Genomic DNA, 27,524 nt, shown 5'->3' with positions numbered 1-27,524 from the left:
ATTAGTGCTTGCCTGTGAACACTAAGGTCACTTGACTTGTAATTTTCTATATTGTTCTATATTTTTGTGACTAAAGGCATTACTTGGGGGAATTAAAAGAATATCTTGAAGCGATTTTGGCTTTTGATCTGCCACTAATTCCTATTTAACTTTAATTCAGGGGTCGGATTCTTTGACCCAAGGAAACAGAATAGTATAAAAAGAAAGAATGTGAGTGTCAGATGGTGGCAGTGATTAAGTATAGCAAGAGACGCCTTTGCAAAAGTTACTGTTGGTCCCAGAAGACTCTCACTTAGCTGTGTGACCCTGGGCAAGTCACTTCAACTAAATCTCTGAAATATAGGACTGTGCTGATGATTTAAAAGTGAGCATGGTGGACACTCGGAAATCCTGGGTTCTCAATAAAGCCACTGCCCTGCTCTGTGGTCCTTTGGAATTACTATATTAGTAAAATTTATACTTGACAGTAATTTTAGCTTAAAGTTTATTTTGTCTATTTCATCTCAGCCTTTTGGCTAAGATCAAGTGTAGTATCTGTTCTTGTCAATTTAAATAGCAAGAGAAAAGAAAGGAAAATAACGGGCATGCCCCCACACTCTTCAGACAATAGGAGCCTCTTAACCTGTTCCTTTGTCCAGAGACACAGGCCATTTCTCAGTGAAGGCCTCTGCCATCACTGAGGTTGCAGGGGAGATGTGGTAACTGGGGAGAAAAAGACCAATGGGGATGACCCCCTCACTCCTCAACATCCAAGCCCCCCACTTTCTCACTTGTCTGGCTAGAAATAAAAGGTTGATCCCATGGTTTTAACTTTCAGCTGTTGCTGGACTTTGCGTGCCTTGCCTAAGCTGGGAGACAGAGGCAGGAAAAAAACCCACCATAATCACCCTGTTATGGGCTGTTATTCAACTTTGGACTTCCAGGCCCCATCTGTCTGTTAGCGTTCACTTCTTAGAGTTTCAAGTGCATGCTGTTTGTCCTCTATCTTGCCCCATGCGGCTCTCAAGCCCTCGTAATATGACCACATTTCTCGTGCCACATGTAAACATTCTAACACTTTGCAGATACTGAATTAAAAATCTATTATTTACATTGACTTCACCATTTTCATTTTCCTGGTGTGTTCAGTAGAAAATTCAAAATTACATATGTGCCTGGCATTATGTATTTTTTGGTGAGCAGTGATCCAGAGGATGGAAATGTATGCCTCCTTCGACTCCTTAAACTTAACCCCACTCTGGGGCAATGTCCCAGCCAGGCAGAAACTGCAGTGTGTCTTGGAGAAGGTCTTTTGCATTGAGATAGTAGGATGCTCTTTTAGCTTCAAGAACTTGGATGTTGTTGAGTTTAACATGGTATAAGTTCAAATTAGAGTGTTTTAATTTTAGGATGTTAAAGGTAATCCCCATGGTAAACACAAAGAAAATAGCTATAGAATAGTCCCAAAAGGAAGTGAGAAAGTAATTTAAATATTTTATTGTAAGAAATCAGCTAAACACACACAACGAAAGATAGGAATGCAGGAAATGAGGGGCAAAAAAGCTTTGGGCAGATGGAAAAGAAACAGCACAATAGCAGAAATAAGTCTTTTTTTGTCAGCAATTACTTTAAATGTAAATGCATTAAACTCTGCAATCAAAATACAGAGATTGGCAGAATAGGTAAAAACATATGACCCAACTATATGCTGTCTACAAGAGACTTACTTGAGATCAAAAGACTCAAGCAGGTTGAAAGTTAAAGGATAGAAAAGGGAATTCCAAACTCAGTGAGAAAACTCAAATAGTAACCAAGAGAGCAGGAGTGTCTATACCAATATCAGACAAAATAGACTTTGAATTTAAAATGGATCAAAGAGTTAAATATAAGAGATAAACTATACAAATTTCTGAAGAAAAAAAGGGACAAATCTTCATAGTCTTGGATTTGGCAATGAACTCTTAAATATGATAGCAAAAGCACAGGCAACAAAAGGAAAAAGAAATTGGACGTTATCAAAATTAAAATCCTTTGTGTTTCAAAGAACACCATCAAGAAAGACATAATACAACCTTCAGAATGAAGGAAAATGTTTGCAAGTCATATATCTGATAAAGCCTAGTATTCAGAATATATAAAGAACACTGGCAACTCAACAAGAAAATGTCAAATAACCAAATTTTAAAAATGAGAAAAAGAATCTGCATAGATACTGCTCCAAAGAAGACACAAATTGCCAATAAGCACATGAAAACATGTCCAAAATTATTAGTCAAAATTATGCAAACTGAAACCACAGTGAGATACCACTTCATACCCACTATTGTGCCATATAATTTTTTTAAAAACAAGGGTTGGCAATGATGTGGGGAAATTGGCACTTTCAAGCATTGCTGGTGCAATTATGAAAAAGAAAATAGTTTGGCCGTTCCTCAAAAAGTTCAACACAGAGATACAGCATGGCCCAGGAACTCCACTCCCAGTATATGTCCAGGAGAAATAAAAAACGTATGTTCACACGAAAACTTGTACATGAGTGTTATATTGTCATATCATTATTCATAATAGCCAAAAAGTGGAAACAACCCAACTATTCGCCAACTGACGAATGGAAAACTAAAATGTGTTATATCCATACAATGACTATTATTCAGCCATTAAAAGGGTGAAGGACAGATACATGCTACAACCTGGATGCACCTTGAATACATTTTGCTTACTGCAAAAGTCAGACACACAAGTCCGCACATTGTGTGGTTCTTTTCATATGAAAGGTCCAGCATAGGAAAATCAATAGAGACAGAAAGACCCAGGGCTGGGGTGAAAGGGGAGGACAGAATGAGAATGACTGATACTAGGTATGAGGTTTCTCTTGGGGATGATGAAAATGTACTGGAATTAGAGATGTCGATTGCAAAACCTGAGTACACTAAAAGCAGCTGAATCACACAGTTAAAAAAAATGTGAATTGATGGAATGTGAATTATATCTCAATCAAAGGATAATATGACAACATTTTTATAGTCATTACTCTTGATCAGTTTCAGGATGGAATTCTCACAGTGACTTCAATGGAGTGGCTTGTATGGGATGATATTTGAGGCTCAACCCTTTGGGACTAGATGTTCATTTTGAGCTGTTGAATGACGGTGAGGGCCAGCCAGTATATTTTCTTCACGGAGGATCAATCCCCATATGTATCCTTGGTTTGAATCCTTGTCTTTTTCTCTTCATATTCCTGAAACAAGTTCCTAGGAAATACATTCACAATAGTGAGAGGTGTTGACATCTTCCTGGCAAAAGTCTTAACTTATTCACAGGTGAAACTTCAGATCTCCTTATTACTAGCTGCCCGGGGAGTCCCCTGAATCAAAGTAGGGCTTATGAAGATGGACCTTGCATTTTAGCGTGCACTTAAAATACCCAACAGGCTGATCACATGGCGAAAATAACTTTATTTACATGAGACAAGTACAAAGTCAGCACAATACAATGAGGGAGAGTATGGGTGCTGGTGCCTGATGGCCTGAAATCAAATCCTATTTGAACGCCACGTGTACCTGGGAAGGTTAGTTACTTAGCCCTTCTGTTTCTCAGTTCCCTGGCCAGGGATATGGAAATATTAGTAGGACCTGCTTATTCGTATTATGTTCTGAGGCTAAAAATTAGTAAATACAAAGCCTGAAGAAAAATGATGGGTATTTCATAAGTGCTACCTACATAAATGTTCAAGTATTAAATGCCTGGAAGAATAAGTAGGTCGTCTCCAGAAAGGGCACCTAGGAGGCTACAAACAGGAGGATAGAGCCTACTTTTTCACATTGATGACATGAGTAAGAAGTTATAGAGCTCATGGAAAGAATATTATTTCTTGTGATGCACTGTGGGGTGGGCAGAGTAGGGGCTGTGACCCATATTTTATGGTTCAGGGCACTGAAATTTAGACAGATTGAGTAACTTGCCCAGAGTCACAACACTGATGAGTGATGGGTCTGAGGCAGGGGAGGGATAGAGATTCCTGAACACATGGACATGAGATCATGCCCTGGATACACAAACCAAGAGCTCTCCTCACTCCCTTTCCCACATCCTCCTGCCCCAAGGATGCTGCAGGGAGACAGCTGGTACTCGGAGGAGGTGCCTGGCCCAAGAGAATGGCTCAAATCTGGACCTACCTCCTGGCTCTACGTTTCAATCCCTGACCCCAAATACAATGTCTTTCCCCCAAATGCAGACCCCCTGATGGACCGGGGTATCCAAATATGTGTGCATCTCTCCTCCCTTCCCCCTCAGCACTTGATTCTAGCAGCTGATTTGCAGTGAGACTTCCTGGTGGTCAGGTGACCACCCTGAATGACCAGTAGTCTACTTGACTCCCTAACTGACTCAAAACCCAGGACATTCCAAACCAACTGCCCACATGACAGTTGCACAGAGAATTAGCATCATCTTCAACTGATCAAACCTGGATGATGAGCAGTTAATATTCATTAGCTGGGAACAGGGTCTACTGGGCTGGTGTTTTGGTGGCTTAACAGATGAAGTTTACAGGCCCCCAGGGTCTCACTGACTAGAAACTGACCAATCGTCTGAGCAGCTTGGACTAAGGCCTGGCTAAGAGCGGGCAGTGGCTGCACGGGCTCTGAGTGGGCACCTTCCCTGCCCAATCCTCCCTCAGCCAGATCCAGGCTCTGCTGTACAAACTACAGCCATTGCTCCTGAATCTACTTGCTGGTATTATTTCCACAGTACCTTCAATGGAGTGGTTAGTAGGGGTGCTATTTGTGTCCCTACCCTGTTGTTTGGCCAGATGCTGATTCTGATGTGCCTGAACCACCGCTGCGGATGGCCGGCAGATTATCTTGATCGCAGATGATATTCTTGTGCATCCTATGTTTGACTCCTTTATAATCTTCCTTTTCTTCTTGGTACCCGAGTCATGATCCAGGAAAACACAACAAAAACTGAGAGAACTATTGATATGTTGCTGGGAGAAGACCATGCAGAGGTGTCAATTCATTCCCAGGTCACACGTCTGTTCTCTTTGTTCACCAGCCTCCTAGGGGAGTCTAGGGGAGTCAAGTGAATCGAAGCTGGGCTGAGAAGAGGGTGTTGCAATGTGGTGTGCACTTAAAATAGCCAGCAGGCTGACTGCACGGGGACATGACTTTATTTAGTGAGATAATACAGAAAGGGAGCACAGCACAGTGACCGACAGAGTGGGGGCTGGTGCCTGATGGTCTGGATTCAAATCATACCAGAAGCCACGTGAACCTGGGAAAGTTATGCAGACCCTCTGTCCTCAGTTCCTTGTTCTGTGATAATGGAAATGTTAATAGGGCCCACTTATTAGTATCACATGATGAAGCTTAATACAGCAAATCAGGTAGACCCTGATGAAAAATGATGGTTACTTCATAAGTGCTACCTAAGTGTACAAATATTAAATGTCTGGAAGAATAAGCAAGAAATGTGGTAGTGCTGCCTCCAGAGAGGGGACCTGGATGCCACAGGGCAGGGGAGTGGGGAAGGTTATGGGTGTGATGCTTTAGAGCTTGTGAAGAATATCTGTCATCATCTCCTGTGATCCCCACATCAGCCCCGTGGGGAACTCATGGCAGGTGCTGTGAACAATATTTTATGGTACATGGCACGAAAATGTTGAGATTTTAAGTGACTTTCCCGGAGTCGCAAAGCTGATGACAGATGGATGTGGGACAGGAATGTAGTTGGTTCCCTGGGACAGAAATCCCTGAACCCCTGAATCCTCTAGATGGTGCTCTGGACCCCTGAGCCCAGGGCTCCCCTCCCTCCATGCCCCCAATCCTCCTGCCTGCCCCATGGTTGCTCCAAGGACAGGAGGGGTCTGAGCCAACAGGAGGGCCCATGCCTGACCCGCTGCCCCCCTTACATGTTGATCCCTGACCCCACAGCTCTTAAATATCCCTGAAAGAAGGTCCCTTGAAGGATCAGGGGGTCCCATCTACGTCCCTCCTCCCTCAGCGTCTTCACACACTGGGTGAGCCTCCTGGTGGTCTGACCAGTGGTCGGCTTGTCTCCACGTGGTTCAGAGCCCTGGTCTCTCCAAGCCAGTTGCCCACATGGCACGTCTCTAACAAATTAGCTTGGTGTTCAACAACCAGCCCTGGATGCACAGGTAGTGCTGATTAATGAGGACAGTGGCCTGCTGGGCTGTGCTTGGTGGTTTAGTGGGTGAAGCTGGCGTGCCCCACTGTCGCCTGACTATTGATGTGAGCAACTGTCTGAGTAGCCTGGGCTACGGCCTGGCTGGGGAGGGGCCGTGGCTGCACTGGCTCTGAGGGCGCACCTTCCCTGCTCATCCTTCCTCATCAAAATCCAGCCCCTACAAACTCCTCATCCATCCCTAGACCCTGCAGTGGCACAGGAGAGAGGCCCATGCCCTTCTAGAGGGACCCCTCCATAGCCACAGCCTAGAGACCCCATCCCAGGACTGTCTCTGAGGATGACCCAGGCCCTCCTAATCTCTGTCACCAAATGTTCATTCCACTAACCCGATGGCATTGTCCCTTCTCTCCACGTTCCCAAGCAGCGCCCAAACACCCAGTGATCCTGTTCACATCAACCACTGGAAATAACCACCACGAAATCCCAGTTTCCTTCCTTTCTGAAAACCTCTAGATTTAGACTGCTAATATTTGCTTTTGGATTTTGACATCGACATTCAGAAGTGTTTAGCCTGTAATTTCTCCTGTCCTGTAATATCTGCTGCGGGTACGACATCAGTATTCTCCTGGTCCGATGAAAGCAGTGTGGGTGTGTTCCCTCTGTATCTGTTCTCTGGAAGAGTGTGTAGGAGACGGGCATCGTTTCTGTCTTAAATGTTTGGTAGAAATCAGAGGAAGCCACCTGGCCCTGAAGTTTGTTTTGTGGGGAAATTTTTTTGGCATCTCTTTCTAATTGAAGTTTCCTTGGTGTATGGTACAGGGCACAGATCTTAAGCGTAGAGCTTTATGGTTTCTTGTAAATATAAACACATCTGCTACCAACACACAGTTCAATATACAGGATGTCCCCAGCACCCTGGCTGCCTCCTGTAGAAGGGGAGAAGAATAAGTGCTGACTTATTCGGTTATAAGAATGAAATCAGTTACTCCACGTATATTCCAAGTGCAGTGATTTACACACAAATAACTCAAAATGAGTGTGGCAGCACAATCAGAAAGTAGTGGAGGGTGCTGGAGGGCTGGGAGAATCCAGTCCCTTTGGGATTTCCGCTGTGGAGGTCGGGCCAGAGTAAGGAAGCTGAGGAGCTTCTCAGAAGCATCTGGGCTTTTACAGAGGGAAAAACTACTGCTCCCCAGAGTGCAGCGCCCATTGTAATTCACTGAGCCCTCCCTTTGCAGAAGGTGCTTTTCTATACTTGTGTGTTATCTTACATAGAAATGTTTAAAAGAAAAAGAGATCAATTTTGCTTGATGTAACAGCCTTTCACTGTTAAAAGTAAGACCTATATCTAAAATTTATGCTAAATCTGTACAGCTCCGACAGGAAGTAACCGGCACTCACTAGCTGACTCAGGAGCGGAGGGGGAGCAGAGAGGCGGCCCTCCTTCCTTGGCCTCGTGTCTCATTTAAGCTGCCAGACACTGCACAAGCTCCATCCACTCTGAGTCTCAGGCTGAGGCCTCCAGGTCACAGTCTTCACAGGTGTCAGACCAGAACCTGCCACACAAAGGCAGGGACTGGAGTCAGTGGGGAGGTGGGCTCCCTGGGGTCGGTGTGTGGGACCCAGGGGGGCTACTCAGACCCTGCAAGTGACTTTGGGCCCTGACATCCCCAGGGCTCACATCCCCAGGGCACTGGGGCCTGTTTGCTGCTCTTTGCCAAGTGTGTTCTGGTAGCAGAGAGACCTGTCCTACAGGGGCGATTTAACCTGGGCATTTGGCCGGATTGCGTTCAAGTGACTGGTCCCCTGAACAGTGAAAGTGATGCAGAGGAAAGGGGAGGCTCTGGGGCTCCAGGGTGAAAAGTTTGGGTCCCTCCCACCTGGGCGCTGTGAGGAGTGGGAGGTCTGATGACACAGGTGGGAGTAGAGACCCTGTCCCTCCAGCCCACACGCAACACGGCCCATCATGAGACCAGCACAGTGGAAGTGGGCAGAGAACCGCAATGTTCCCTTTTCCCCTAAGAATCATTTTTCTTTCTTTAACACCCCAGCCAAACTTGCCTGTGCTTTTTAATTTAAAAATACCCTGATGCTGTGGTCATAGAATCATAAATTCTATAGCTTTGCTGTATCCCAACATGAAAAGTTTGTAGAAGACACTGCTTTTCAGCGTGTAATAAAACCAGATGTATTTGTTATCTAATTTTAAGGTCATAATTAACTTGGAATCCTGGCCCTTTAACTCATCCTAAATTAGCATTGCTTTGAATTGCCTTCATTTTGTGTGTGTGTTGTATTCAATTTTTACACATCTATGGAAAATCTATAGAACCTCAGGTTGAGAAATGGTGCCATGAGGTGACCCAGGCCCTTCAGTGGGGCTCCACAGAGGCTGCGGGGTCCCCAGGGGGTGGGCAAATCCCAGCCAGGTGTGGATCCTGCAGTGTCCCCTACCGGATGCCAGGGCTACCGCGTGCCCACAGGGATGCAGCAGCGCTGGGCCAGGTGAGCTGTCTGCTTGCGTGAGAAGAAGCCCCGGTGCCTCTGTCCTCCTCACCCTTTCCCCAGGACGCCTGAACTGGGGGGTACCAGGGCCACTCCAGATATCTCACCACACCTGGTGATTTACTGGGGATGTTGCCTGCTGACCTCGGCGGGTTGGGAGGGCAAGGCTGGGTCCTGCAGAGGGAGATGTGGAACCTCACCAGGGACACTCTTTACAAAGAACACAATGTGAACAACACCTCCAGGAGTGATGTATGTGGTGACCCCACAGACGCCTTCGGCCCCCCATCTAAACATAAGAGCCTGGCATCTTCAGGGGTTCTATGGAACAGGGACTGTTCCCTGGCGAGATGCACTCAGGTCATCCTCCAGTTGCCTGCGCAGATTACCACCATTCTCTTCTCTCCACCTTTTTGTTCACATGCAGTGGTGACCACCTCCGTGCTCTTCTCTGGCTTTTGGGTTTTCCTGAAGCGCAAAAAAAAAAAAAAAAAAAAAAGTCAGGGATGGCAAGGGAAGCACATACACTTATTTGCCTTCTGCTCTTCCTCCTACCCTCTCCACGCTCACATTTCCTCTTCTTGTTCTTCCTCATCCTTTTACTTCATCCCTTCTCTTGAATCCAGGACAAGAGAATTTCTTTTTTTTAATTGGATGAGTCAGTCTTCTTTTACTTATTTATTTATTTTTAACGTCCTTATTGGAGTATAATTGCTTTACAATGGTGTGTTAGTTTCTGCTATATAACAAAGTGAATCAGCTATACATACACATACATCCCCATAACCCCTCCCTCTTTTGTCTCCCTCCCACCCTCCCTATCCCACCCATCCAGGTGGTCACAAAGCACCAAGCTGATCTCCCTGTGCTAAGCGGCTGCTTCCCACTAGCTATCTATTTCATGTTTGGTAGTGTATATATGTCCATGCCACTCTCTCACTTTGTCACAGCTTAACCTTCCCCCTCCCCATATCCTCAAACCCATACCGTTTTTATGCTAAGTTATATTCTACATGTACCTGGAAAAATGTTAAAAAGATTTTTAAAGAACTGCGCATCTGTTTTTGAAGCTGATTTGCCTGTTCAAGGCTTGCTAGCACTTTATCCATCTCAGTGCTATTTCACTTAGTAAACAAATGCAGTTGCCATAATTGCTGCATATGTGTCTGTGTTCCCTTCTAGGCTATATGTTTTTGAAGTTAGAAACTATATTTATATCACAGCCCCTATGTGTAGCACAATATCCATTGCTAATTCAGATTGTGCTTTAAGATATGAGACAAAATTTAAGACTTTTATTATAGTCATAAACATCTAGCAAACCAACCAGAAAATAAAAACTAATTTTCAATGGGTTGGCCAAGAACAAAAAAGAGAGGAATACCTAGTGCAAAATCATATCTCTAATAACTACTGTTGGATTTAGAGCACACACATGCTAAACTTATTTTAAAATATCTTCTCATCAAAGATTTGAGGTTGGACCTGAAAAAATTATATCAGAAGTGAAAATAATTATGTGGTCTGACCAGCGTGGATCACACAAAGTAAGTGTATACTATGTATAAAGTAGATAAACTACGAGGTCCTGCTGTATAGCACAGGCAACTATATTCAATACCTTGTAATAACCTATAAAGGAAACGGATCTGAAAAAGGAATATATATATCTGAATCTCTTGGCTGTACACCTGAAACACAACATTGTCAATCAACTATACTTCAAGTAAAACAAACAAAACAAAACAAAACAAAGTAACCGTAAAGGGAAGTATAGTTTTATAAATTCACCTCTGATATCCAATGGACCAACTGAAAGACAACAGAAAGTACAACTTTCTAGGAGACAGGACATGGCCAGCAAACAAGGCCATTACCCTCGGTAATGGTCATACCTGCCAAAAGATATACAGACTAGCCTGCATTCATGAATACATAGGAATTCTTCATTTATCTGGCATTGTTAGGCAATGAGGTATTGTATGTTAGGAGAAGTTTTTTTAAATGACAAATTGAAGAGGAGTTATTTTAACCTTCACTTGGTAATTTTTTTCTAAAATTAAGAAATGTATCCACTGGTGTATCTAATGTTTCCGTGATAACTCGGGGTCATCAGTTCAATCAAGGTTTGCATGAATAATGCAAATGGAAACAAGACAGGTATGCTTACTGAAACTGAAAATGACATGGCACTGGCTGGAATAACTGATGAGAGAGCAAGAAAAAAGCAAAAATGAAAACAAACCGTGGTCAAGAAACAATCAGTCAAGTTCTGACTCTCTGTACTTAGTTTCAAAAAGAGATACCACAAATCCCAGCGAGAGACTCCAGCATCATTAGCTGTCTTTCTCCTTTGTTTCCACCTTCCTTTCCTTTTCCTTCTATCCTAGATTGTTCCAGGCAGTGCTTATAGCTGCTTGCAAGACAATTTCTCATACTTGCTTTCTCTCACACAAACTTCACAATATGTCCATGTGATAAATAGTGTGGAGGTAAAAGACAATTCATCACAGGCACATCTCCTATGAAAATAAAATTAGAAACTAGCTTCTAAACATGCAGAGAGAAGGGCGTGGTGTCAGGCACTAATTTCCTTGCGAATTCCTCTGCATTTCTAATAAGACATTCTACTTTATCAAGATCCCTTTTTATTGGTGTCCCATTCCAGACTGCTCCACTCCGCCCATCCTCATCCTGTAAAATACATTCACACTCTTTTGTGACCCTACTTATTTGCCCATTAAATAATCAATCATAGAACTGTCGGAATTAAATACAGAGTGAAATTAAAATACTGGAGTCACTTGGAGGGTTTAAGCAGCTCCACCAGAAAATACTGGGCATGGATTTAAAAGAGGCTGCGTGGGACTTGCTCTTGTCCAAGTTCTTTCTCAAGAAGTATCTGAAATAAGCCTAAATTCAGAGTTAATCAGACTGGCCTGCTTTCTCAGGTGGACTGGAACTCATTGCTCTTTCCCCTCAACTCCCTGATGTCAGTGGCACTTTCCGGAGATGAGGTGGACTTCTCTGCCTACTGCAGAAGCTCAGTTCCCCCAGGACCCACTCCCCATCTGAATCCCACACTGGAGGCCAGATGCCAGCCTTCCCAGAACATTCGTGGTCTCCTTTCAGTTTTTGACCTGCTCAGATTGAGTCCCTGTAGACTCTTTCTCAGCTTGAAACCTGATCTTCCACCCCTTCCCTGACCTCGATGGTTACCTGCCTACTTTAGGCCTCAGGTGCTTTAGCTATAAAATGATATATTTGTCCTTAATTCTAAAGTCTTCTTTCTAAGGCTCTACAATGTGGTGGCTCTTGAAAATGTTTCTCTTTGCTGGTTTTAATTCTGTAGAGAATTAAAACCCCAGCCACTCTAAAAGACAGTAAGTTGCATTGGATAAGGAAAGTGTGTTTTTGTAGTTAGATTAACAGGGATGGAAGACAACTTAGTATGTTTTAAGATACTCATGATCCGTTCTCGTGAGAGTCGTGGGAAGAGAGTTAATAAAATACCAAACGATTGTGACAAATTAAGTTCACCAAGATGTAGCTGATTAGTTACTACTTGAATAAGCCACACAAATCCAATCCAAGTTGTCCTTTAGTTTTCTAAGAAGGATCCCAGTGAGCTGAGTCCCATGTTCAGTAACTCCACCTTCAATGGCTTCGTCTTTAAAAACTGTTATGTTGCTGGAAGAAGAAATATTGCCCATCAGTCCTAATTGATGTCTACCTATGACGCACATTTGAAATAAATTTATTACTTTGCCTGATCTCAGTGTAATACATTCCAAATGGGCAAAGAGCACACGAAAATTTATGGAGTCTCCATCTTCTACACTGAAGTGTGCAATAAATTACATATTATTTGGCGGTGAAATTCACAAGCCATAGAAACCACGCCATTAGCAATGTATACAGTGGTAAAGAGCAGGTAATGAGAATGATATAAAACCAAACAGACTGTGTAGGTTGGCACTGCTGCCAATAAAGCAATCATTAAATGCATTCATATGCATCTACGCTAGGTAAGCTCTTTGAGGGCAATTGCTATGAATTCTACATACCTGTCAGGATACTATATATAGCCCACTTTCTATGGCCTTTATTCAAAGACGCTGAGAAAGGGTTACTCTGGGTAAATTCAGACCTTTCTCAATATAGAATTTGGTCAACATGCATTCTGAACAGCAAAATTTCACAGTATTTTCCTACACTAATTGCCACCTCAGCAAATGCAGGATTAAGTATAATGGATTATAAGAAGTTAGAAAGGAAAGATGGAAGACAAGAAGGAAGGTAGAAAAAAGGTGGGTATGGAGTACTTCAACATTTATGTAAAGAGTGGACCTAAAACTAACCTGAGGTTACTGTGAATTATTAGCATATGCTATAGAAACTTAAATGAAAAAATAAAAAAACCCAGCAAGGGAAACTCAAAGATTCTTTGTTTTTTCACTTTACTGCATATACACATCCATCTTAAACAATCTATATGCTTATACCCAATAAGAGAGCATTGTTTTGCAAGGCTATTTGGGTTCTATCAGTATGTAAAGGTCGGACAACTCAACTTTAGCAGAGTTAGCCTTCAGGTGAATAATTGCTTCTCTCAGGTTGCGAGCATTTGAATTTTCCAGAAATGTTTCCCAAAAAATGAAAACTAAAAGAGTCCTAGGACAGCGTCCTTTAGAAGTTTTATAGTATCAAGGTTTTGGAGGAAGCGTATCCTTGTCGATTATCAACACAATGATTCCAAGCAGGTCAATTTATGCTGAGAATATTATATAACAGAACCCACTTCACCTCCATTATACTGACAGTGATCTTCCTTACTTCAACCTTGTGCTTCTTAGTAAAGTTGAAAATACTGAGCCAAGAACAGACAGTGACAATGCCAGAGACTCAGATGTACCTATAGGTGCCTTCAGACTGTTAGACCTTCGCGGTCTCCTAGGGGTTTCGACTCGCCCAGGAAACAACAAGAGTCGGAAGCCGATGCAAAACGCAAGAGGTTTATTGAAGGCCGGTGCACCGGGGTTCCTTGGTCCTCACGCAGGAGGCCGAAGAAGGAACCCCCCCAGGGCGTGAACATGCATTTTTATAGGTCTTAATTTCCTGTTATGCAAAGTGTGGATTCAATTGTGATTTTTAATGATAGGTTCTTAGCTTCTGTTCGGACCAGAGAGGGAACCTATCCCAGGCTTCCTGATTGGTTCTTTGACAGATACCTTTTTTACATTTTGTTTATCTCCCTCCTTCTCGGAAGGGGGCCGGACATCCTGGAAATTCACCCATTGTCTAAGAAGCCCCTATTGTCTGGAGAGTTCTTAATCATTAGCTGGAACAATGTCCCTCGAGTCCCACATTTCCCCCTTTTTCTTGTGACTATTGATTCCAATCATGGAATTTCAATCTTCTGTTCGTAAACTTTGGTACTGTTGTCTTAGCATTAGAACTTGTACAGTACTGATACGTTCTCTAATAAATGCTATCAAGCGATTTAGAATACATGGTCCAAAAGTTAAAATCAACAATAAAACAATAAGAGGTCCCAACAGAGTAGAGATTAAGGTGGTAAACCAGGGGGATTTATCAAACCATGACTGAAACCATCCTTTTTCGTTTTCTCTCTCCCTTTGCCTTTTATCTAAGCGTTCCCTGAGTTTATCCATGGTTTTGGTAATGGTTCCTGAATGATCAATATAAAAGCAACATTCTTCTTTTAGAGCGGCGCATAATCCCCCTTCCTTAAGAAACAGCAAATCTAGGCCTCTTCTATTCTGCAACACCACTTCTGAAAGTGAGGTGAGTGATTCCTTTAGTTGAGGTATGGAACTTTCTAATGCTCGAAGGTCGATGTCTACAGCCTGTCTTAAACTTGCATAATACTGGGGTTGTTGTATGAGGGCTGTGGTTCCTGTTCCTATCCCAGCAGTTATTCCTAGTCCTAGGAGCATGGCCAACGTGAGGGTTATAGGTTCTCTTTTCCATCTTTTTCTTCCCTCGTATTCATCTAGAAAGGACGAATCTGAATGATAGATAAGTCTAGGAACTAATTGCACTAGTACACAAAAATCAGCTGAAGTGTTGAGAACTTCTAGAGAAACACAAGGGGTTAGCCCCGTGTTACATGCCCACCATCCATCTTGGGGAGGTACAAGATATCCCGAGCCTGAAGGGAGGTTAAAATCATGACAAAGGTGTCGATGGGACTGGGGAGGTGTTCCTACACAAGTACCATTTCCAAAAACCGAAGACAGAGTTAATTTACTGTTCCCTTCCTGTTTCCATCGACAATGGTCCGGGGAGCTGACATTAGTATAATTAGAACTATATCCTATAGCATCATAATAAGGGGGAGGGGCAGCATAACAGAGCCAACATGATTTTGTAGCCTCTGGGTTTGTAGCATTAAGGACCGTAAAAGCTGCCTGCACCAAAGAAAGCATTCTATCCTGGGGGGTTCCAGGCTTAATCGTTGTCTCTTTCAGCCCAGAGGTCCCATTATTTTTAGGGGCTGGGGGTAACGGGGGGCTAATTACAAGGTTTGGGCCTATCGACACAGGAGCAGGAGTCTCAATTTTTAGCTTAAGGGTCATCAATATTCCCAAATCATATCCATTCTTGTAAAATCTAATGCCCCATGAATGGCCATTTATCCATTTTTTATCTTTTTTTCCAGGATTACTAAAGGAAATTTTGAGGGGGTGGCACCATCCTGAACATTCGGGGGCTAGGGATTGGGGACCCCTATAAGGAGTATGAGTATAGTTGGCTGTTACTGTAATAAAATCCCAAGTTGAGGTAGGTCTCCAATAAGTATCTCCTGTGGTTTCACATCCCCAGTTTTGGCAATAAAAACTTTCAGTTCCCCCACATTTATAATTCAGGGATCGGGGGCAATGGAACCCGGGGCATACATAGAAGGAGAGGGTTCTGAGCCAACTTCTTCGGACCTGGTTTTTACAACCCTCTCCGGAGTAATCAGCTTTAGTTAGAAGTTGGGACGGAGCATTATGCTGATCATAATAACTCTCTAGATCCCAATAGGGAGCTCCTATGGCCAGTTTACAGACATCAGGAAAAAGGTCTGGCCACCAGGTCCAGGGAGGGGCAGTATGGCTAATGGACCAGGTTATATCTCCAGTTTGAGAAATTACCTGCCAAGTTAGACGTTGGGGCAGGTGAGGGCTAAAATCACTTACAGTCAGTAAAGGCAGTAAAACCAAAATTATAAGTCTTAGGTTCGTAGACGCTTGAGTTTGAGCGGGTTGTCGGTTCTTTGGGCCCGCCATCCTGATGATGCCGCCGCTGGTGCAGCTTTCACGTGTGAAGCATGGATCCAGGCAGCGATGCCGTCCACTTTTATGGCCGTTGGGGTGGTTAGGAGGACGGTGTATGGTCCTTTCCATCGAGGTTCCAACGTCTGGGTTCGATGCCGACGGACGTATACAGAGTCTCCGACTTGGAAAGGATGAGTTTCTCCCGTTGTTCCCGGTTGGTAGGCCTCGGCGAGTTGGGACCATATCTCCTTTTGGACCAGTTGGAGTCCCAATAGCCTAGCATACAAGTCAGTGTTATTTTGACAGTCTGGTTTTATTTCTTCTCCTAAGGTGAGAAGGGGAGGTGGGGCCCCATATAGCACCTCAAAAGGAGTAAGATGGTACCGGGAAGGTGTATTCCTAACCTGGAACAGGGCTAAAGGAAGGAGCACTGTCCAATCTGTACCGCCAGTCTCCAAGGACAATTTGGTTAGGGTCTCTTTTAGAGTTCTATTCATTCTTTCTACCTGACCTGAACTCTGGGGTCTATATGCACAATGTAATTTCCAATCAGTCCCCAAATATCTGGCCACATCCTGACTTACCTGGGCGACGAAGGCTGGACCGTTGTCGGACCCTATTACCTTTGGCGCCCCAAATCGAGGAAAAATTTCTTCTAGGATCTTCTTGGCTATCACAGCAGCTGTTTCTTTCTTCGTTGGGAAGGCTTCTATCCATCCTGAAAAAGTATCTATAAAAACTAGGAGGTATTTATTACCGTACCTTCCAGGACATACTTCGGTAAAGTCCACCTCCCAGTAAGTTCCTGGGCGGTCTCCCCTGAGCCTTTTTCCAGTTTCAAGTTTTCCCCTGTGAGCATTTACCTGTTGACATGGAACACATTCCTGTACAATTTGTTCAGCTAATTTTGTCAATCCAGGGGTTCCGTACCCGGTTTTATGTAACAGGGATATCACTTTTTTAGTCCCCAGGTGTGTCCATCTATAAATCTGTTGTAACATGGATTCTGCTTGCTGAGGGGACAAAGTTCCTTTGGTTGTGGTCGGGATGATTTCCTCGTCGCTGCCTGGTTTTTCGGGAACTTTATCTGACAGTCCTAAAATGACTTCTCCCGATGCCATTTCTCGGGCCACCTTGTCAGCCATATTATTACCCCTAGTTATTGGGGTATTGTCTTTCTGGTGTCCAGGGCAGTGAATGATGCTAACTTTAGTGGGAAGCATAAGTGCAACCAATAGAGCCACAATTTCGTCTTTGTTTTTAATTTCTCTGCCACTTGAGGTTAGCAACCCTCTCTGTTGGTAGATGGCACCGTGGATATGAGCAGTAGCAAATGCATATCTACTGTCCGTGTAGATGTTTACCTTTTTATTCTCTGCCATCTCCAATGCCCTTGTCATGGCAATTAATTCAGCTCATTGGGCTGAGGTCCCTTGTGGTAGCGCAGCTGCCCAGATGACTTGTTTTCCGTCTACCACGGCTGCCCCAGCCCGACGCTTACCTCCTTCCAGGAAACTGCTCCCATCAGTAAACCAAGTAAAATCAGCATCAGGAAGGGGGTAGGTCCGTCAGATCTGGTCTACTACCATGTGCTGCAGCCAACACTTCCTGACAATCATGGATGATGGTGGAGCCTTCTAAATCGGGATCAGGTAGCAAGGTAGCTGGATTGAGTCCTGTGGCTGGAGCAAACTTGATGCGATCTGAGTTTAGCAACAGGGTTTGGTAATGGGTCATCCTGGCATTAGTTAGCCACCTATCCGGTGGTTGACGGATTACATTCTCCAGGGCATGAGGACCTGTTATCGTTAGATTTTGTCCTAAAGTTAGTTTGTCAGCATCTTTGACCACAACGGCTACTGCAGCGATTATCTTTAAACAGGTGGGCCATCCTGATGCCACAGGGTCCAATTTTTTGACAAATAAGCAACTGGGCGATTCCAGGGACCCAATTTCTGAGTCAATACTCCTTTTGCAATGCCCTTATTTTCGGCCACATATAAATGAAAAGGTTTGGTTACATCTGGCAGTCCTAGGGCTGGAGCTGAAAGTAAAGCTCGTTTGATTTGGTCAAAAGCCCGTTGTTCCTTATCGCCCCAAACGAAAGGAGTGCTGTTTTTGGTTAGGGGGTACAATGGGGCTGTCAGCTCGGCAAACCCTGGAATCCATAGTCTACAGAATCCGGCCGTCCCCAAAAATTCTCTAACTTGCCTGGCGTTTTTGGGAGCCGGAATTTGGGCCACCGTATCCTTTCTGCTCTCCGTGAGCCATCTTTGTCCCCCTTTTAACAGGTACCCCAGGTAACTGACCTGTTGTTGGCATATTTGTGCTTTCTTGGCTGAAGCTCTATATCCCAGGGTTCCGAGCTCTGTTAACAGTTTTTCAGTTCCCTTGATACAATCTTCCTGGGTTTCAGCAGCTAATAAGATGTCATCAACATATTGAAGTAGCGTTACCTGTGGATTTGATTCTCTATATAACGCTAAGTCCTGATGAAGAGCTTCATCGAAGATGGTAGGGGAGTTCTTAAATCCCTGAGGTAAACGAGTCCATGTCAGTTGGCCAGATATTCCTGATGCTGGGTCCTTCCATTCGAAGGCAAAGTAGGGCTGGCTGAGGGGAGAAAGTCTTAGACAGAAAAAAGCATCTTTAAGGTCCAAAACAGTATACCATGTATGTTGGGGCGGAAGAGTGCTTAAGAGATTATAAGGATTTGGTACTGTGGGGTGGAGGTCCGCCACTCGTTTATTTACCTCATGCAGGTCTTGCACTGGTCGGTAATCATTAGTTCCCGGTTTCTTAACTGGCAAAAGAGGGGTATTCCACGCGGATTGACATCTTACCAGAATGCCCAATTCCAGCAACCTCTGTATGTGAGGACGGATGCCGTCTTTGGCTTCCTTACTCATGGGGTATTGACGAACCGTTATTGGGGTGGCAGTTGCCTTGAGTTCCACTAGTACTGGGGGCCGATTTTTAGCCATCCCCATACCAGCGGTTTCTGTCCAGGCTTGCGGGAACCGAGTTACCCAATCTGTGACATTAACCCGTAGAGATGAAGGTTTTTCATATAATTTATATTCATCTTCCAATCTCATAGTCAATATTTGGAGTAATCTTCCCTTATTGTCAGTTATGGTGGGACCTTCTGGCTGAAAGTGGATTTGAGCCCCTACTTTGGAGAGCAAGTCTCTTCCCAGCAAAGGATAGGGGCATTCCGGAATGATCAAAAATGAATGAGTTACTCGTCCAATCCCAAGATCTACTGTCCTTCGTGTGGTCCATGAATATTGTTTATTCCCAGTGGCTCCTTGCACCCATGACCTTTTAGCTGAGATAGGACCTTTTGAGTGGAGGAGGACGGAGTGCTGGGCTCCGGTATCTACCAAAAATTGAACAGGTTCCCCCTCCACTTTAAGAGTTACCCGGGGCTCGGGGAGAGGGTTCGAGCCCTGACTTTCCTAGTCTTCTTCCAATGTTAAGATTTTGTTTCTGGTTGGCCTTCCTCCATTCTTTTTCTTAGGGCATTCTCTCGCCCAATGTCCTTTTTCTTTACAGTAGGCACATTGGTCCTTGTCTAATGGCCGCCTTCTGTCTGCCGTTCGCCCTTCCTGCCTATTTCTATCCCCTATATTTCTTCCTCCAACCACAGTGGCCAGTATCTTACTTAAATTCCTCTCTTGTCTCTTATCCCGTCTTATTTCATGGGCTTCCTGCTCTTTCTGCTTTCTTTCTTCCTTCTCTTCCTCGGTTTCTCTTTTGTTATATACTTTATCTGCCTCTTTTACTAACTCCTGAAGCGAAAATCCCTGCAAGCCATCTAGCCTCTGTAATTTCTTCCTAATATCAGGGGCCGCTTGATCAATGAAAGCCATTGCTACAGTAGCCCTATGTTCCTCCGAAGTTGGATCATAAGGGGTAAAGCGTCTAAAGGCTTCCATTAAACGTTCCAGGAACACAGTTGGCGATTCCTGGGGCCCCTGGGTTACTTCCCTTACCTTAGCCAAATTAGTGGGCCGTCTGGCCGCTCCATGGAGACCCACCACCAGAGCCTGGCGATACGTTTTCAGGCGCTCCCTGCCTTCCGGGGCATTGAAATCCCAGTTTGGCCTGACGAGTGGGAAACCAGCATCAATCTCGTTAGGCAGCTGGGTAGGTTGCCCACTGGCGCCTAATACATTTTTTCTGGCTTCCAAAAGAACCCGTTGCCTCTCCTCAGTCGTTAGGAGAGTCTGAAGCAGCTGCTGACAATCATCCCATGTGGGCTGGTGGGAGAAAACAAGGGATTCTATTAAAGTGGTAAGGGCCTGTGGATTTTCGGAAAAAGTTGGGTTATGCATTTTCCAATTATAAAGATCTGCAGAGGAAAAGGGCCAATATTGGAGAGGTCTATTCCCTTGGCCATCGGGGCGGCCATATTCTCTAAGAGGTAGGGCAGTGGAGTCCGGGGAGATAGCCCTCCGGCTCCTAGCGCCCGCTGAGGGACCCCTTTCTTCTTCCACCATGGATGGTTCCATTGGTGCCGAGGGCAGTGGAGCTGGGGGTCCTCTAGGTGGTAGGGGATTTTGGGCCGGAGGATAAGGTGGTGGGGAATCCAAAAGAAGCAAATCAGACTGCGGGTCAGGATAAATTGCTTTCGGTGGATCTGGGGCGCCGGGTAGCTTTTCCGTGTTGGGGTTTCTCTTTAGGGCTAATATCTCCGACGCTGCTGATGTGTGCGCGGACGTACCTGTTGAGGAAACAAAGGGTCGGACCCACGGAGGTGGGGAGAGAATTAAATCTTCCCAGACCAAGACATATGGTACTTGGTCTGGAAGTCCGTGGGGTCCTATATTAAATATCTTAGACTTCAGCAACCTAATCTTGTCTAATAAAAAGGATCCTTCAGGGGGCCATCCTATCTGAAATGTTGGCCATTCAGAGGCACACAAAGTCTGCCACTTTCCTTTCTTTACCTCTACCGAAAAATTATGGGCTCTGGCCCGAACTTCGGTCCAATGGCTTAGGGTAAGGGAAAGAGGAGTCGTCATAGTTTGTCCCATTGTCGTCCATCAGAGAAGAAGAATAGACCACAATACAGAAACAGTTAGAACTCCACGAAACACATATACGTATGGGCCGCCGCGAGCTCGCTTCAAAACCGAAACCTCTTCAGATGGCAGTTATCACAAAGGGAACTGCCGAAACCGAGTGAAGGGGAGACAGAGTTTGCCTCTCCTTCCAGATGAGCCACCAGGGCGTCCCCTAGGGCTCATGGACGCCGGCTATTAGCACGTCTGCCTAGCCAGAGGTCCGATACAGATTCCATAATAAGCCGATTCTTACGGCTTTCCTCCGATAATGGCCCACAAAGAACAAGGGACAAACAGACAATCAAGCTCGAGCTTACCTGGTACCTCCAACTCCCGATGTTCTTGTGGTCCGGGGCGAGTGGAATCCCGGACGAGCCCCCAAATGTTAGACCTTCGCGGTCTCCTAGGGGTTTTGACTCGCCCAGGAAACAACAAGAGTCGGAAGCTGATGCAAAACGCAAGAGGTTTATTGAAGGCCAGTGCACCGGGGTTCCTTGGTCCTCACGCAGGAGGCCGAAGAAGGAACCCCCCCAGGGCGTGAACATGCATTTTTATAGGTCTTAATTTCCTGTTATGCAAAGTGTGGATTCAATTGTGATTTTTAATGATAGGTTCTTAGCTTCTGTTCGGACCAGAGAGGGAACCTGTCCCAGGCTTCCTGATTGGTTCTTTGACAGATACCTTTTTTACATTTTGTTTACCTCCCTCCTTCTCGGAAGGGGGCCGGACATCCTGGAAATTCACCCATTGTCTAAGAAGCCCCTATTGTCTGGAGAGTTCTTAATCATTAGCTGGAACAATGTCCCTCGAGTCCCACAAGACAACATCAGCCACCCAGGCTAAAGTCCTGGTTTAAAACATCCCAACATGAATGAATCTCAAAAACCATATGCTGAGCAAGTGAAGCCAGATCAGAAGGGCACCCACTGTATTATTCAACTTACATGAAATTCTAAACTGGGCAAAAGTCATCTCTAAAGATAAAAAGCAGATCCGTGGTGGCCTTGGGGTGGGAGATGGGGATACTTTTGCAAAAGCCTAGGAGGAAACTTTCTAGGGTTTTAAGATTGTTATCTATCTTTATGGGGGTGCTAGTTATACAAATGTATACATTAATTAAAGTCACTGAACTGTTGACTAAAAATGTCTGAATTTTATTGTATGTAAATGATACCTTAATAAGGTTGATTACAAAATGAACCAAAACCAAAACAAAACAGAAGAAAAACCTCTCAAGACCTCAAAGGAAATACACTGTTTTCTTCCAGGGTACCAGACTGGAAATGAGGCATTGGTCTGTTCTACCCTCAGATTATCCCTAGGATTATCTAGTCTATTTTAAAGCACTAGAGTCCCCTATCAGGAAAACTCACCCCATGTTTAATTACTTTGATTTCTTCTGTGCCTCTTCTCTCAACACAGTGAAGCCATTCACGGAAGAAAAACCACCTTTTTCCAACTTTGCATCACCACATATTCTTTCCAAAGCTATTATGTATGGAATAAAATTTGCCTACACTTTGTAAAAATCTAGCTTTTTGAGCCTTACAAATCTTCACAGTTAACCTATTGCCTCCACTGGATTTTGCAAAAAAAATTATTTTGAAAAGGAATAGCTGAGACTTGACAATTTTGTTTTTTGTGATTTTCTCTTCCCCTAAGAGAGAAGTGAGTAGGTATGAGAAACACATACATAAAGGAAAAAAAATTATCTTGCTGCCTTTGCATGGTTATAATTTATAGGAGGCCCTTTTCAACAATAATCTATTATCAGAATCAATAAAATATAATCTCCATGAAGGCCAGGCCGGGATATTTGTCTCTTTTTCAGCAGATTGCAATACAAACTACATTCATGGATATGCTTCTTGATGATCTTTGTAATACTGTAACAGTTGACCATTTCCTCATGCCTCTTCCCCTTAACTTCAACCTGGTTTTTCACTAATGACCTCACATTTCCTTCTCTATCACTTGGTTGTGGGCCTCTTTTCCAACTCCAACTCGCATTTCACTCCGGAACCAAAGGAAGACTCACACCTTCCTGCTTTTTAGTGATACCTCAAGGTCATTACCATATTGTGATCACCCTGAAGAATAGCCAGACAATTGTTATTTCAGAGCCATCTGACAGTTTGTAGCTCTAAAAATTAACTAAGGACCGCATTTGTCAAAAATATCCTAGTTTAAGATTTTGGTAATACAGCAACAGTAATTCCAAAGTCATTATGCTACAGTTGCAGATTAAATAGACTAGAGAAAGGAAGCTTGCCAGATGGTGGTTTACATTATCTACAGACTGTCTCGGCTCAAGGTTAACTTCCCTGGGAGAAAACCCATAAACCCAGAATCATCAAAAATAACCTGCACATGCAGGGGGGAGACAGCTTTGCTTGTCAAATTTTACATTCTTTCTGATATCTGGGCCCTGGTGATTTATCTCCCATGGAATGGAATAAGGAGGGGAACAAGTAGGGACAGTCCCTTCGAGCAGCGGCCGCATGCCTGGCATGTCCGTAGCCTGCTCTCAAGGCTGAATGCTTCCCACACATATGTTGCCTTGTTTAAGCCTCAAGCCCTCGATCCTTTGCTGAAATACAATAATTTCATTTCTATGGTTTTCAATACCAAAAACTCAACCTCCAGGAGGGCTAAAGTCTAATTTGTACTCCAAACCAAGTAGCAGTGCAGTTCGCTACTACCGAGGCTGAATCCATAAAGACTTCAAGACCACGTCCAGAAGACAAGTTATTATATATAATACCCTAGAAGATCTGAAACATAATTATCATATACATAGCTGGTCCTTCAGAGCTTTTTACCTATAACATGTTTCTTTGATGAAAGTTATTTAATGTACTGGAGATTACTGTGACTTACTGATCAAATATTTGAATACTTATACTTATCTGGGATTTTATTTCTGCTGAAAGAAAAAGGAAGAACAGGACTCACTAAAAAAAAAAAAAAACTTTAGAAATGAAAGTAAAAATCTTATCACACACTATGACTTTTGGAAGCAGCATAGAGGGGCAGTCAACGGTAAAACACTGGTGAAATAGGTCAACACTCTAGGCCAAAATCCATTATTATTATCATCAGTGACAGTACCACAACTGTGCCCTTCAGAATTAATAATCACTCCTAAGGATCTTCATTTGGCACCAGATGATGCGTTTAAGAGAAACACTCTGGGAGGTTTTGAATCAGACTTGTTTTTTTGTTAGCCAAGTTACAGGAGAATTTTTAAAGTGGAGGGAGGGGAAGAAGGAAACGGACCAGGAAAAGAATTTAAGCCATCATCTATAAACCAACAAAGCACTGATAGTTCCAAACATTATGTCAGACACTAAAATGACTGATATAAGCTCAAGTGGTTTACAAAACCTATAAAAAGACTACACCAGCAAAGTCCCCATTTATCTGTAGAGTTCAGAAACTAAAACAAGGAATATTTTAGCTTAAAAGCTTATCTCAAGAGAATCATACACACTTCACATGAATAAAAATACCTGAAACCAAACATTTTTAAAAGCTCCAATACCCAAAATATAAAGAAAAATATTAATTCAGAAGACTCAATCAATCCATGATAATCACAAAACGGCTGGGCAATCTCTATCTCCCTTCCACACTAACCATCCATCCCATGGAAGACCAAGGGAGATCAGACCTTCCACACTTACCTTCCAGACCTTCCAGACACCTGGCTGCTGCAAAATTCTATGGAGACTCCTTGTGGAACAGCAGTTTCCCATCTCTTGTGTCTCTCCCTATCATGATCATGATCATGCAGGAAGCAAGTCTGGCTGTGCTATTTCTTATCATTGTCTGTCACCCATCTGCAACATGGTATTGTACAGATAAGGAAAAAGTTGTTCCCTTTCCCCCAGAAGGTTGAGGCTCAGGTACAGGGGTAATTCTCCTGTGCACACAGTCATTATTTAGGCCGACTCAGTGACTTCAACAGGCTTAATCATGTGATCAGGTTTGTTGCCAGCTGCGTAATGCTCCCACATCTGTAGATAGAGCCGCTCTAGGTCCATTGTGTATTGTTTGGTGTTGAACAGAGGGCTAGATGTTCTCTGCTTCCAGACTTTGCCACGAAGTTTCTTCAGGTATTCTAGATCAGTTCCCAGTTTCACAGCTATGTCTTCATATTCTTGTCTATTTTTAGCAATAAGCACAAGACAGCCTAAACAAGTGAGCTGGGAAGCTGCAACTCGGGAAGCAAGAGTCTCTCCTGGCATAGTCACCATGGGTGTCCCTGACCAAAGGACATCCATCCCTGTGGTGTGTCCATTACAGAGTGGAGTGTCCAAGCAGACATCAGCCAGCTGGCCTCTCCAAACATGTTCCTCTTTAGGAGCAACAGGTGAAAAAATGATACGGTTCTGGGGAAGGCCCATATTTCGTGCGTACTGTTGAATATTAGGTTCTCCTACTGCTGGAAAATGCAACAGCCACAGTACACTATTGGGAACACGCTTCAGAATATTTGTCCACATCTGCAAAGTAGATGGGTCAATTTTATATAACTGATTAAAGTTACAGTACACAATGGCATCTTCCGGTAACCCGTACTGAGAACGTGTGGTTACAATAATGGTACGGGGAACCTCCTCTCCAGTGGCAGCCTTAACGTTGATTTGGGTAGTTGCCAGTCCATTGCTAAGACTGAATCCATTAATTGTTATCTGAATGTGTCCTCTGTTAATCATTTCAATAACTGCTTCTGCAATAGTATTCATAGGAATGACAGGCATATTAAGAGCTGTATTACTGCTGTCTGCGTTGTCTCCTCCATGAGGACATTTCATCTTGACAATCTGCATATCTGGGAGACTATCAAGAAATGCTTTGAGGTCAATGCCATTCAGCACAATCCAATTGTCATAAATGTGCCCATTGGACTGAAAATCGATGACTGCCTTCTTCTTCAGGTGAGGGAACATATTAGCATGATCACCAATAAAGAAAGTATGGGGCATATAAGCCAGTTTCTCAGAATACTGCTCAGCAACTTCAGCAGGTGAAGTTTCCTGATCAGTGATGATATAATCCATGAAAAGCACGCCACTGGTCCCAGGGTAGCCCAGCCACATTGCCTGATAGGAGCTGGCCTGAGATCAAAGAGTTCATTTCAAGCACCCCTGGTATAACCATTCATATTTACAAGGATGTGTATACCATCTTGATGGATGCGATCAGCTGCTTTCCCATTGCATGGAATCTGAGAAAGATCAATGAAATGATGGGCTTCTGCCATCACCTTCGCTCGGAAGTTTGTGCCATCATCTGGGCTCAGGGCATAACAGAATACCTCAAATTTATCAGGATTGTGCATGCCTGGAATAGACTGCATAAGATGAGAAGTAGGATGATTCCCAAAGTCAGAACTCACGTATCCTACACGCAGTCGACCATCACTGAGCTTCAAGTCTTTTGGATGTTCGTACGGTGGTTTATGAAGGACACCGATCTCATCCAAGCAGAGGTTCCCGTGGCTCTCAGCAATAGCCTTCCTGAAGCCATGAGAAAGAGGATAGAGCATACTATGATGAGGCTGCACAGAAGGCAACCTATTCTTCTCCAGCTGGTCAGCCACAATGCTGACCAACTTCTTCATTCGCTCATCATAGTCTGTCCAATCACAGACAATCTGCAGGCAATGAGCCAAATCACAATAAGCGTCAGGAAAATCAGGTTCAAGCTTCAGAGCAGTGCGATAAGAAGCAATTGCTTCTGGAATATTCCCTGAATACTTGTGAATGGAAGCCAGATTGCTGTGGGCATCCGCAAGTGCAGGGTTAATCTGAATGGCACGAGTATAACACTGCAAGGCTCCCTGAACATCCTGCATCTCCTTTAGAGTGTTTCCCATGTTACAGTAGGCATCAGCAAAGGTAGGACTGATTTGAACAGCCTCCTTATAATGCATCAGAGCTTCCTGCAGTTTTCCCTGCTGCTGCAATACACTTGCTAAATTTGAATGGGCAACAGCAAACTCTGGGAAGACTTCTAATGCTTTACAGTACAAGCGAACTGCCTCTTCAATGTTCCCCTGGTCTCCTTTGATATTGGCTAGGTTATTCAGAGAGTCTGCATGGGTGGGACACAGCCGCAGAGCTGTATTATAACAATCTTCTGCTTCGGCAACACTGCCCTTCTCTTCCAGAGCGTTGGCTAGGTTGCAGTAAGCATCAGGGAAATGTGGTTGCAATTCAATAGCTCGCCTGTAGGTGTCTACTGCCAGATCCATCAGGCCTTGCTCATAGTATACACAAGCCAGGTTGGCATGTACCACTGCATGATTTGGGCTCAAGCTTAGGGCACAAAGGTAAGCTGCCACAGCTCTGTCAAAAATCCGTGTCTCTTTCAAGACATTTCCTAAATTGATATAAGCATCCAGAAAATTGGGGTCAAGGGTGACAGCCTTTTCAAAGTGATGAATTGCAAGCCAAATCTCCCCTTGTGCATTGAAAACACAGCCATGATTACTCCAAGCTACTGCAAAGTTCGGTTGCGTCTCCAT

At 44.0% G+C, this 27,524-nt stretch overlaps 1 protein-coding gene across 1 annotated transcript; it reads right to left on the bottom strand.

Moving 5' to 3' along the window:
• Positions 1–8,060: 8,060 nt before the first annotated feature.
• Positions 8,061–27,524, bottom strand: LOC307184904 (uncharacterized protein; the record flags this gene model as incomplete). The annotated part of the gene is made up of 2 exons (XM_079918661.1): positions 8,061–9,099; positions 24,676–27,524. One exon carries the CDS (start codon positions 27,522–27,524, stop codon positions 26,133–26,135), a length of 1,392 nt encoding a protein of 463 aa, XP_079774787.1. The 3' UTR covers positions 8,061–9,099; positions 24,676–26,132.

The sequence above is a fragment of the Stenella coeruleoalba genome (genome assembly GCF_951394435.1).
Source record: "Stenella coeruleoalba genome assembly, chromosome: 3".
NCBI lineage: Eukaryota > Metazoa > Chordata > Mammalia > Artiodactyla > Delphinidae > Stenella > Stenella coeruleoalba.
This window is presented reverse-complemented; position numbering and strand designations above follow the sequence as displayed.